The sequence below is a fragment of the Amblyraja radiata genome, chromosome 25 (assembly GCF_010909765.2).
Source record: "Amblyraja radiata isolate CabotCenter1 chromosome 25, sAmbRad1.1.pri, whole genome shotgun sequence".
Taxonomy (NCBI): Eukaryota; Metazoa; Chordata; class Chondrichthyes; order Rajiformes; family Rajidae; genus Amblyraja; species Amblyraja radiata.
Window position 1 is genome coordinate 32,759,670 of NC_045980.1, and position 13,068 is coordinate 32,772,737.

General features: G+C 44.9%; 1 protein-coding gene across 1 annotated transcript in view; it reads right to left on the minus strand.

Moving 5' to 3' along the window:
- The window catches only part of ube3b (ubiquitin protein ligase E3B), a 52,318-nt gene that overhangs the window by 23,051 nt on the left and 16,199 nt on the right, over nt 1-13,068 (minus strand). Inside the window, exons 8-14 of the mRNA XM_033043783.1 lie at nt 10,418-10,503; nt 9,576-9,658; nt 8,372-8,477; nt 6,343-6,463; nt 5,086-5,263; nt 3,359-3,528; nt 2,520-2,687 (exon numbers count right to left, since the gene is read on the minus strand). Of these exons, the coding sequence (XP_032899674.1) occupies nt 2,520-2,687; nt 3,359-3,528; nt 5,086-5,263; nt 6,343-6,463; nt 8,372-8,477; nt 9,576-9,658; nt 10,418-10,503 (912 nt within the window). The remainder of the gene's footprint in view (nt 1-2,519; nt 2,688-3,358; nt 3,529-5,085; nt 5,264-6,342; nt 6,464-8,371; nt 8,478-9,575; nt 9,659-10,417; nt 10,504-13,068) is intronic.

A 13,068-nucleotide genomic window follows, 5' to 3' on the forward strand; every position in this document is an offset into this window, starting at 1 on the left:
CCCATGTATAACTGGTGCATTTTATCTACAAAGTCGAATCAATCATTGATATAAATATAAAGCCTGATGATTGGAGCCAAGCTTGAAAGTGGAAGGGTAAATAGATTATATTGTAGCCTGTGGAGAAAGGAACTGCAGATGCTGGTTTATACCGAAGATATGCACAAAGTGCCAGAGTAACTCAGCGGGTCAGGCAGCACCTCTCCAGAAAAAGGAGGGGTGATATTTCGGATCGTGTCGGGATGCTTCTTGAGACCTGAAGAAGGGTCCCGACCCGAACCGTCACCCGACTTTCCCCCCCCCCCCCCAGAGATGCTGTTTGACTCGCTGAGTTACTCCAGCACTTTGCGTCTCTCTTCGATATTGTATCCTGCCTTTTACAGAAAGTAAATGCAAAATCTAAATTATCAGGAACATTTGCTTTGGCTAATGTTAAATTGTTAATGGCTTTGTGTGTTTTCATTTAATGACAAGGCCCAGGCCACAGAGTAGGCACCAGATCAGCTCACTGCAATGAGAACAGCCATTAAAGAAGATGTGCTTACTTTTATTCAACCAAGGAAATGTTGAGATATGGTGGAGTTTTTGGAAAGCTTGGTCTTATTTCTGCAGCTTAGTGAGGGTGACACAGTGGCACAGCGGGTAGAGCTGCTGCCTTACAGTGCCAGAGACCCAGGTTCCATCCTGGCTCCGGTTACCTGGTACCTTCCGCAGAGTCCACTGGACGTTGGACAATTTTATACTGGAAAATTAAATTTATCAAGCCAATTAACCTACAAACCTGTACGTCTTTGGAATGTGGGAGGAAACCGAAGATCTCGGAGAAAACCCAGGCAGGTCGCGGGGAGAACGTACAAACAGACAGCGGGTCTCCGGCGCTGCATTTTGCTGTAAGGCAGCAACTTTACCGCTGCACCACCGTGTCTGTACGGAGTTTGTACGTTCTCCCCATCACCGCCTGTGTTTTTTTCCTGGGTGCTCCAGTTTCCTCCCACATCCCACAGACGTGCAGATTTGTGGGTTAATTGCCCCTCTGGTGTGTAGGGAGTGGATGAGAAAGTAGGATAACGTAGAACTAGTGGGAATGAATGATCGATGGTCGGCGTGGGCCAAAGGGACTGTTTCCATGTGGTACCTTTCAATCAATCAATTGCCTTCCAGGGACGCTGCCTAATCTGCTGAGTTCCTCCAGCAGGTTAATTGGCTTCTGTAAATTGTCCCATGGGTGCCGGACAGAACTAGTGTATGGGTGATTGGTGGTCAGCGCGGACCCGGTGGGCTGAAGGGCCTGCTTCCACACTTTCACTCTAAAACGATTGATGAGATGGACAAAGGTAAACGCACAAGAAATGCTTCCAGTGAGTGGAGGGCGTGAATTCAAGATGATGACCATAGGATGGAGGCAAAGGTCTAAAGGAAATCATTAAACATAGGTGCAGGAGTAGGCCATTCGACCCTCCGAGCTAGCACTGCCATTCAATATGATCATGGCTGATCATTCAAAATCAATACCCCGTTCCTGCTTTCTCCCAATATCTCTTGATTCCCTAGCCCTAAGAGCTCTATCTAACTCTCTCTTGAATACATCCAGTGAATTGGCCTCCACTGCCGTCTGTGGCAGAGAATTCCACAGATTCACAACTCTCTGGGTAAAAAAGTATTTCCTCATCTCAGTACTAAATGGCCTACCCTTATTCTTAAACTGTGACCCCTGGTTCTGGACTCTCCCAACATCGGCAAACATTTTTCCTGCATCTAGCCTGTCCGATCCCTTAAGAATTATATATGTTTCCATAAGATTCGCACTCATCCTTCTAAATTCCAGTGAATATAAGCACAGTCGATCCATTCTTTCATCATATGTCAGTCCCGCTATCCTGGGAATTAACCTGGTGAACCTACGCTGCAGTCCCTCAATAGCAAGAATGTCCTTCCTCAAATTAGGAGTCCAAAACTGCACACAATACTCCAGATGCGGTCTCACCAGGGCTCTGTACATCTGCAGTAGGACCTCCTTGCTCCTATACTCAAATCCTCTCACTATGAAGGCCAACCAACATGCCATGAGCTTTCTTCATTGCCTGCTGTACCTGCATGCTTACTTTCAGTCGAAGGTAGGCACAAAATGCTGGAGGAACTCAGCGGGACAGGCAGCATCTCTGGAGAGAAAGAATGGGTGACGTTTCGGGTCGAGACCCTTCTTCAGACAGACTGATGTACAAGGACACCTAGAAATATATTTAGGCAGAATTTACTGTAGTTTTAAGATGGAAGGAGGAAAGATTTTTTAAACAAAAGGGAATGAGATGGGGTAAACGGTCCAGAGAGAGCTGTGTCAGTCAACACTCCCTTGCTGACAGCTGGCGGGTGGAATTCCTTCTTGTTTTAATACCCAACAACTTTATCCTAGTTTTAAGTGTTGCAATTTGCATTTGAAAATGTATCTTGCGTTTGCTCCCCCTAACAACAACAAAAAGATTTATGTTACGAGTTCATTGCAAGCACAGATGGTGACTGACCGGTGAGGATCTGGAGTCGAATCTGGGTGAGTGTAGTCAATGCCGTCTGATACAACACGCAGATACTGCAGACTTTCTGAACCTCGGGGGAGTCCACTCGCTTCCCGCCAACCGGCTTCAGAATGTTACGCATGGACGCCGACTTTTGAAACGCTCGTTTGAAGAGGTCTACAATAGAAAGAAAGCATTGGTGTTCCTTTTATGCTTGCTGATTAGTTGCGTATTTTTGTTTAGTTTAGACATACAGCGTGGAAACAGGCCCTTCGGCCCACCGAGAACGCACGACCGACCAGCGATCCCCCGCACACTAACACTACCCTGCACACACCGGGGACAATTTTACCGAAGCCAATTAACCTACAAACCTGTACGTGGGAGCAAACCAGAGCACCCGGAGAAAACGCACACAGGTCACAGGGAGAATGTACAAACTCTGTACAGACAGCACCCGTAGTCAGGATCGAATCCAAGTGACTGGCGCGGTAAGGCAGCAACTCTACCGCTGCACCACCATGCCGCCCTATTGACGAACACCGGATCTTCAAAGCATTTTTCTGACTTTGATACAATGGAGCTAAAGCCAATGTCTCTGTTGCACAAGATAGAGACAAAAAGCTGGAGTAACTCAGCGGGACTGGCAGCATCGCTGGAGAGAAGGAATGGGTGACGTTTCTGGCCGAGACCCTTCTTCAGACTGTTTTTGCATCCTCCTGCCTTCTCCCCATAACCTCTGACACCCGTCATAAATGGTCGGCATGGACTCAGCGGGCGGAAGGGGCTGTTTCCATGCTGTATATTTCAAATAGCTCCTTCGAACGGAAATAGGAAAACATGCTTACTTTTGACCTGAATGTTATTTGAAGAGCTGGAGGACTGAGCGTATGAATGCACCATGTCTTGAAGCTCGGGTAATTTTTTGCTGAGCACATATTGGAACAACAGGCGAATGACTCGCTCGCTCCACAGGTACTGTAACTGCCTGGTGACCAGTGGCATTGCTTCATTCATCCTACCAGGAGACACACAGAAAATAACCATTGAGTTACTGTTAATGCGCATACTGTACAATTAAAAAATGAAACATTATTTTTAATGATTGTTTGCAAATAAAATCAAACTGCAAATTAAGCAAAAACTAATGTGCAGGAAGGAACTGCAGGTGCTGGTTTAAACCGAAGATGGGCACAAAAAGCTGGAGTAACCTTGGGTCTCGACCCGAAACGTCACCTATTCCTTCTCTCCAGAGATGCTGCCTGTCTCGCCAAGCAATAACTAATGATGGACAGAAAGTGCTGGATTAACTCAGCGGGTCAGGCTGCATCTCTGGAGAAAAAGGATGGGTGGCGTTTTGGGTTGGGACCCATCTTTAGACTGAAGGTAGGGGAGGGTGGGGGTGGGGGTGGCCGTGAAGAGCTGGAGGTGAGAAAAGGCCAGGACAGATCAGGGATGGCAATAAATGATCTCATGACAGGGTGCTGGTGAAATGGTAGGTCCATTGTTGGCTCGGGGAAGGTGCGATCTCAAAAGAAATACAATGTGGTGAACTGGTTCAATGATTAGGGTGGAGGAAGGGGGCAGGAGGGAGGGGGGGGGGGGGAGGAGAGGATTGGTAGAAGTTACTTAAAATTAGAGAATTCAACGTTCATACTCCTGGGTTGTAAGCAACCCAGGTGAAATATGAGGTGCTGTTCCTCCACTTAGTGTGTGGCCTCACACCACAAGCAAATGTTTTAAATGCAATGTTAATACTGAAAGGCCATATCTTTTACGGTTTTACATTCAAAGTCAACACCAGGCAATTGTACATCTGAAATAACACCAGCGGGAAACAGACATTTCGCAAAAGATACAATTGCTAGAGTGACCAGCGGGTCTGGCAGCATCTCTGGAGAAATGCAAATGACCCGGATCCCTGGACTGACCCGCTGAGTTACTCCAGCATTTTATGTCTTTCCTTAGTAAACCAGCATCTGCAGTCCCTTGTTTCCACATGCAGACATGTAACAGGTTACTGTAAAATTAAACATGCTTTTGTCCAACTTGAGAGGAGTATTTTCCACTGCACCATTGGGAGATTTTAGATTTGAACATAACACGGCAGAGTGGCGCAGAGGTAGAGTTGCTGCCTCACAGCGCCAGAGACCCGAGTTCGACCCCGACTACGGGTGCTGTCTGTACGGAGTTTGTACGTTCTCCCCGTGACCTGCGTGGGTTTTTTTCGGGGGCTCGGGTTTCCTCTCACACTCCAGAGTCGTACAGGTTTGTAGGTTAATTGGCTTCGGTAAAATTGTAAATTGGCCCGTGTGTGTGTGTGTGTGTGTGTGTGTGTGTGTGTGTGTGTGTGTGCGTGTGCGTGTGTGTGTGTGTGTGTGCGCGTGTGCATGTGTGTGGCGCGCAGGATGGTATTAATGTGCGGGGATCACCGGTCGGCACAGACCCGGTGGGCCGAAGGGCCTGTTTCCGCGCTGTGTCTCTAAATTAAACACGCAAAAAATGAACACCACAGCAACCAGACAGACAGTATCAAATTAACGGACGGGTGCAGATGATAAATGCTAGGACATACCCATAGTCAACAGTCTGTGAGAACCAGCCCAGTACAGGGTGCCAGTGTGTCAGGTTAGACTTCTTTTGAGATACATATTTCTGGCAATACGACAGCATAGCAGTCAGCACGCTGATAAAATGACTCGTCTCCTCTTCCAAAACCTTCTCAGACAGATAGGCCAAATAAATCAGGTTGCCTGTATCAGTTGGGCAAATTTAAAAAAAAAAATTTAAATCAGAGTTAAAAAAATTAATAATGACTAGAGTCAATATTCAAAGAATATTCTGTTCTGGAATCCACATGAGATAAGGTTAGTTCACCTCCTCTCCCCGCTTTCTTTGAATACACAGGCTTTTCAATACATTGGCCTATGGTTTGATAAAGCACTCCAGCAAGAGTAAGCTGGTGATTCAACAACAAAAATCATAATTCACAAGCAGTTTTTCAGGAAATGTCCAAGTTGAGTAAAGATTGTTTCTGTGTAGGAAGGAACTGCAGATGCTGGTTTAAATCGAAGATAGACACAAAATGCTGGAGTAACTCAGAGGGGCAGGCTGCATCTCCGGAGAGAAGGAATGGGTGACGTTTCGGGTCGAGACCCTTCTTCAGACCCAATTTTTTTTTTCCTCTCTGCGCACTCCGGATTTCCCAAGATCAAGATCATGCATAAGATTATGAAAGGAATAGATCAGCTAAATAATCTTTTATCCTGAGTAGGGGAATCAAGAACCAGAGGACGTAGGTTGAGGTGAGGGGGGGGGGGGAAGATTTAATAGGAACCTGAGGGGCAATTTTTTTTAAACACATATGGGTGGTAGGTATAAGGAACGAGCTGACAGAGGAGATAGTTGAGGCAGGGGCCATCGCAACATTTAAGAAACATTTGGACAGGTACATGGATAGGATTGATTTGTCCAAATCGCAGGCATGTAGGACTAGTGTAGAAAGGGCATGTTGGTCCAAAAGGCCAGTTTCCACACTGTGTAACCCCACAATTATACTATTCTAATCTTAACAAGATTAATACAGACATAGAGATCATAGATCCGTACGAAATAGTTCCTCCTGATCATTTATTATCTTTCGCAGCACATAAAAACCGAGTCCAGATATTCTCACAGAACAGGGCGAACAGGATTGTGCTTAGTAACTAAGCAGAAGCTTGGCTTTCCTCACAGGTTCTGCACATGTTAAATAAAACAAAGACTTATTTTGCAAATTTAAAGTAACGTTTTAAGCGTAACCTTGAGCAAGCAGATAGAGTGGGACACTCACCCAGCAAACAAAGTGTATGGCTTCCTTCCAAGCAGACACAGATATCATCGCACTGCTCGTCTCGACTTAAGAACAGGATGAATTTTCGCAGCAGCTCGTGGGAATGGACCATCGACATGCACTACACACACACAAAGAGAGATAATTCGGACCTGGTGAGAACCGCAGGTGTATCTGGAGGAAGGCAGTAGGTGGTGCAACAATGTATTTAGGTATTTTCACAATGCACCATTTTCACCTCAGCCATCTTCACAAACTATTATACATATATACACACACACACACATATATATATACGTATATACACACACACACACATATATATATATACGTATATACACACACACACACATATATACGTATATACACACACACACATATATATATATACGTATATATATATATATATATACACACATATATATATACGTATATATATACGTATATATACGTATATATATACGTATATATTCATATATACACACACGCACATGTCTGTTGTGCTGCTGCAATTAAGAATTTCATCGTCGAGACAAATGGATATTTTTAAGGGTCTCGACCCGAAACATCACCCATTCCTTCTCTCCAGAGATGCTGCATGTCCCGCTGAGTTACTCCAGCTTTTTGTGTCTATCTTCGGTATAAACCAGCATCTGCAGTTCCTTACACATAGATTCTTGATTAGTACGGGTGTCAGGAGTTATGGGGAGAAGGCAGGGGAATGGCGTGAGGAGGGAAAGATAGATCAGCCAGGATTAAATGGCGGACTAGACTTGATGGGCCGAATGGCCTCATTCTGCTCCCATCACTTATGAACATATGATAATTAAAAACTCTGGACTTTCTTCATAAATTATAAGACCAGTATTAGGCCATTCGACCCATAAAGTCTAGTCCGCCATTCAATCATAGCTGATCTATCTCTCCCTCCTAACCCTATTCTCCTGCCTTCTCCCCATAATGCCTGACAACTTTACTTATCAAGAATCTGTCAATCTGCGCTGTAAAAATATCCACTGCCTTGGCCTCCATAACTGCCAGTGTACAATGAATTCCACAGATTCACCACCCTCTGACTAAAGAAATTCCTCCTCATCTCCTTTCTAAAGGTACGTCCTTTTATTCTGTGACTATGGCCTCTGGTCTTAGACTCTCCCACTAGTGGAAACATCCTCTCCACATCAACTTTTATTAGTTAATACAGGACAAAAGTGATTTCCTTGAACTGGCCAACCTTTGCTAAAAAAGCTGTGCAAAGGCCTGTACGTCCTTCTTGTGATAAAATATCAAAAACTGAGTGGGACAGCGTAAAAGATAGATGCCCAGGAAACAAAATCTACATTGAATTGAAACAAAGGTTTTGAAGACAATCATCCAATCATTCTAAACGGCAAAAATGAATATAATGTAACCGTACAAAAAATCAGGAGAGGGCCATTTAGTTTAGTTTAGTTCAGAGATACAGCGTGGAAACAGGCCCTTCAGCCCACGCCGATCAGCGATCCGTGCACACTAACACTTGTCCTCGGGACAATTTTTATATTTATACCAAGCCAATTAACCTACAAACCTGCACGTCTTTGGAGCGTGGGAGGAAACCGAAGATCTCGGAGAAAACCCACGCAGGTCACGGGGAGAGCGTATAACTCAGACAGCACCAGTAGTCAGGATCGAACCAGGGTCCCTGGAGCTTTAAGGAAACAGCTCTACCTCTAGTGCTGCCCATTTAGTTCTGCTCCACCATTCAATATGGTCACTGCTCATCATCCACTCAATTTCCCCATTCCCAGCGTCATCCACAATACTCCCAAAAATGATCGTAGTCTCGTTTATTTAGAATAACTGATCATCCATCCTGTCAGGGAAATGCTTTGGAAAAACTGTAGAGCCGATGGGATCTATTGCTAATTTCAGGAAGACCTGGAAAGAGAATTTTTCTTTGGAAAGGGGCAATGGAGTGACAAGGCCTCTGTACCGAAGCAAACAGACACAAGTTATGCGCAGAGATTTCCTTGTGAGCTTTCTTTACCTCGGGTACTATAGTGGAGAGATGCGTCACCAGTGCTGGGACTGACATGATGTGCAGCAGGAAAGAACGGAGCAGGTTATCTGAGAAGTGTGCAACAATCATTGGTCTGGTGAAAAAGAAGATCAACAATGAGTGCAAGAAAGTTGAGTTTAGTTGACAAACGACAACAATATCACGGCCCTCGGGATATTCTGGAGTTTAAAAAAATTCATTTTCCAAGCCACCATTCCCACCTGAGGAAACAACAAGTCATATTTAACGCAAGAGTTATGTAGTTTTAGTTTAGAGATACTTTCAACTACAGTGCGGAAACAGGCCCCTCAAGCACTTAACCTACAAGCCGTTGCTTTCCCTCTCTCTCCGTCCCTCCCCCACCTTAGTTCTCCACCTTGGCCTTCCTGATTAATTTTACTGATTGTCACCCTCCCCTCAGCTAACAATGAACCATATCTCTCATGTCCCTCTCCCAACAGTCAGTCTGAAAAACGGTCTCAACCCAAAACGTCACCCATTCCTTCTCTCCAGAGATACTGCCAGCCCGCTGAGTTACTCCAGCATTTTGTCTATCTTCAGCGTAAACCAGCATCTGCAGTTCCTTCCTACATCATCCATGTTCATCAGTCTTAAGCAAGGTCATGACCTGCCCTTCCCAGATACTGTTTGACCACTTAGCTCCTCCACCAGTTTGCTCCAGATTCAGGATTGAACCTGGGTCTCTGGCGCTGCAAGGTAGCAACTCTACCGCTGTGCCACAGTGCCGTCTGCAAGTTGATTAAGGGGTTATTATTGCATCGTCTTTGCACCTTCTCGAAGTTGCGATTCCACATCACTTAAGTTTATTTCTTATATATCTTAAAGGGCCTGTCCCACTTACGCGATTATTTTCGGCGACTGCCGGCACCCGTCATAGTCGCAGCTGGTGGCCGAAATATTTTCAACATGTTGAAAATCCAGCGGCGACCAGAAAAAGGTACGACTCTTTGGGCGACTACTCACGACCAAACAGGCGTCACGTGTCTGTGACGGGTGCCGGCAAGTCGCAGGAAAAAATCACGTAAGTGGGACAGGCTCTCAACGGTATCTTTGAGGAAACTTTTCAGCAGATTGTTGAATCATTTCCCAAATATGGATTTACAGCAAGATATGGAAACACTAAACATGTTTGCAGCAGAGAATATGATGTTTGCTCAGCAAGTTTTCTTACCGTAACGCAAGAGTGAAAATGGCTGTTAATGTGGCTTTGGACAGAGATGGTTTGGATCTTGCCAGTCCATTCGTTAACAATATCTAGGGATAAACAAACTTAATTTTCACCTCCAACAAAAAAAAAAGGTAAATATTCACTCCACCACATCCGAATGGAATACACTGTAAAATTGCACCTTAATCATTCATTCACTGCCCGATTTCAGCCCAAGCTTTGCATTGCTATCAATAGTCCACTTTTTGCTCAATAAACACCAGCAAGGTTTTGAGGGATATTTCTTGGTCATTAGGCATTGTGGCGTAACAAAATATATTGTCTCACAAGAGGGAAGTTTGTGTTTCCCTCTGCGGACATGGTCCATGTCTCGGTGATAAACTAATTTCACTTTGGTAAGTTTCCAATTGAAATATTCCAGCCTAGTGATGGCTTGTTGATCAGACATCCAGCTTACAAAGAGAAGATAGACACAAAGTGCTGGAGTAACTCACCAAGTGTGGCAGCATCTCTGGAGGAAAAGACGTTTGGGGTCGAGATCCTTAATCAGACTCAAGTTTTCCGACCCAAAACGTCACCCATCCTTTTTCTCCAAAGCTGCTGGGGTCTTCAGTCTGAAGAAGGGTTCTCACCTAAAAGGCCACCCATACTTGTTCTCCAGAGATGCTGCCTGACCCGCTGAGTTATTCCAGCGCTTTGTGCCTGTCTTTGGTATAAACCAGCATCTGCAGTACCTTCCTATCCAAAGAGAAGACAATCCCAAACCAAACATTATCAGCACATGCACCTTTGGACATGGACCATGCACATGGACAACACAATGTTTGTTCGATTTTTGGACATACCTGTAGCACTGTGTAATAACCCTTTTGATTGAGATGTCCCATGATGTTCGCACAAATATGGTTCATGGCAGGTCTCAGGGCTTCGCCTGTCGGGAAATATCAATGGGATTGGCAACACGACATCATCAAGTTCAATACATTTACCCAAAGAACTAACATTTTCAAGCAGCCAAATGGTGAACATTCATCATTATGTTTTACAGAAACATGCATGCATGCGAAGGATCGAAACACAAAGTGCTGGAGGAACTCAGAGGGTCAGGCAGCATCTGGTAAAGTAATCGACAGGCGACATATCGGGTTGGAATCCTGCTACAGACTCGGAAAGGTCCGAATATGAATCTGAGGAATGGTCCTGCCCCAAAACGTCACCCGTCCTTTCCCTCCTCGGATGTTACCTGTCCATTCCCACCTTAGTTGCTGCCTGACCCCATGAGTTCCTGCAGAATTTTGTGTTTTCCTCAAGATTCCAGCATAGATGCACAGAGTCCCTTGCCCAGAGTAGGGGAATAGAGGATGTTGCCAGAACTTGAGGGTCTGAGCTACAGGGAGAGGTTGAACAGGCCGGGACTCTATTCCTTGGAGCGCAGGAGGATGAGGGAGTGATCTTATAGATGTGTATAAAATCATGAGAGGAATAGATTGTGTAGATTCACACAGTCCCTTGCCCAGAGTAGAACGTGTAGATGCACAGAGTCTTTTGCCCAGAGTAGGGGAATCGAGGACCAGAGGACATAGGTTCAAGGTGAAGGGGAAAAGGTTTAATAGGAATCCGAGGGGTGACTTTTTCACACAGAGGTCGGTGGGTGTATGGAACAAGCTGCCAGAGGAGGTAGTTGGGGCTGGGACTATCCCATAATTTACGAAACAGTTGGACAAGTACATGGCCAGATTGGATCTCTTTTGCGATTTCACACGTTGCTGACATTACCTACCGAGTACATGGCTAGGACAGGTTTAGAGAGTTATGGCCCAAGCGCAGGCAAGTGGGACTGGGGTACCTGTGACATTGTTGGCTGGTGTGGGCGAGTTGGGCCGAAGGGCCTGTTTCCACACTGTATCACTCAATCTGCAGTTCCTTGTGTCCTCTGATGTATTTATATTGAATTAATCTATTGTTCAAATTAGATAAATGTACTGCATTTTGTTCAAGGTTCAACCACATACTTGCGTTAAGTTTAGTCTAGAGGTACATCCCTTCGGCCCACCGTCCAGCCATTCCCATGCTATCCTACACACGCTAGGGACAGTTAACAATTTTTACCGAGCCGGTTAACCTACAAACCTGCACGTCTTTGGAGTGTGGGAGGAAACCGGAGCTCCCAGAGAAAACCCACGCTGGTCACAGGGAGAACGTACAAATTCCATACAGACGGTACCCAAATCCAGGATCGAACCCGCGTCTCTGGCGTTGTAAGGCAGCAACTCCACTACTGTGCCACCGTGTCACGTGAGTTAGGTGACGTGATTATCGGGTAATTAAAATGACCCGAATACCACAGGAAAGAAGGGGTGAAAGTGGAAATTCCAAATAGAATTCTCACTGTCCTGATTCTTCCCGAGTGACCTCTACTGGAATTGTTTGTGTGGGCACGAGATAAAAAGAGTACTAGACTCAGATTGGATCTCCTTTGCGATTTCACACGTTGCTGACATTACCTACCGAGGTTCAAACATGAAAAATTAAGAATAAAAATTAAAAATCTGGGAAATGCCCAGAAGGTCGGGCAGCATCTGAGGAAACTAGAGCTTTATCATTGCTGCTGGATGACCTTTCAGCAGAATATTGATTTATTCCTCTCACCACAGATGTTGCTTGACCTGCTAAAGGGTTTCAATGCTTTCTGTTTCAAGTGCTAATTCCCAGCATTAGCAATATTTAACATAAATAAATAGCACTTGGATAACGCACAAGATGTCTGGTGCCTGTAGAATTGTAAGCTGGCACGAATCGGTAGTTTCAAAAGAACAACTAGAGGATACAAAGGACATTTATTATCACATACACCAAATGGTGTAGTGAAATTTGACTTGCCTTTGCAGCACACGAATAAAGATAAGACACAACATTAAAGAATTTAACAACAAACATAAAAAACATCCCCCACAATGGTTCCCACTGTGGGGGAAGGCAGCAAAGTCCAGTCCCGTCCCCTGTTCACCCGTAGCCGGGCCGATTGTGGCCTCCGCAGTCGCCGCTACAGCAGTGGTCCTGACCTCCCATCTACCTCATTGGAGACCCTCAGGCTGTCTCTAATCGGACTTTATCTTGCACTATACGTTATTCCATTTATCCTGTATCTCTCCACAGTGGATGGCTCGATTATCATCATGCATAGTCTTTCCGCTGTGTAGATAGCACGCAACACAAAAGCTTTTCACCTTGGTACATGTGCCAATAAACTAAACTAAAAGAACAAAATTGGAGAAAAATGTAAATAAATACCAAAACACTTGCATGTGAACAAGGTCAAACCTCGTATTCAACAAAAAAGTCATGTTGTTTCTTACTTTGCGAACAAAGAACAGAAGATAATGTTAACAATCAGGTCTATTCCCACAGAACAAATTCTTCATTTCACTTCGGCCAATTGGAAAACGTTTTGTGTAAAGCTCGCAATTCCTCAGAAATGTCAAGGCGTGAATAAAAT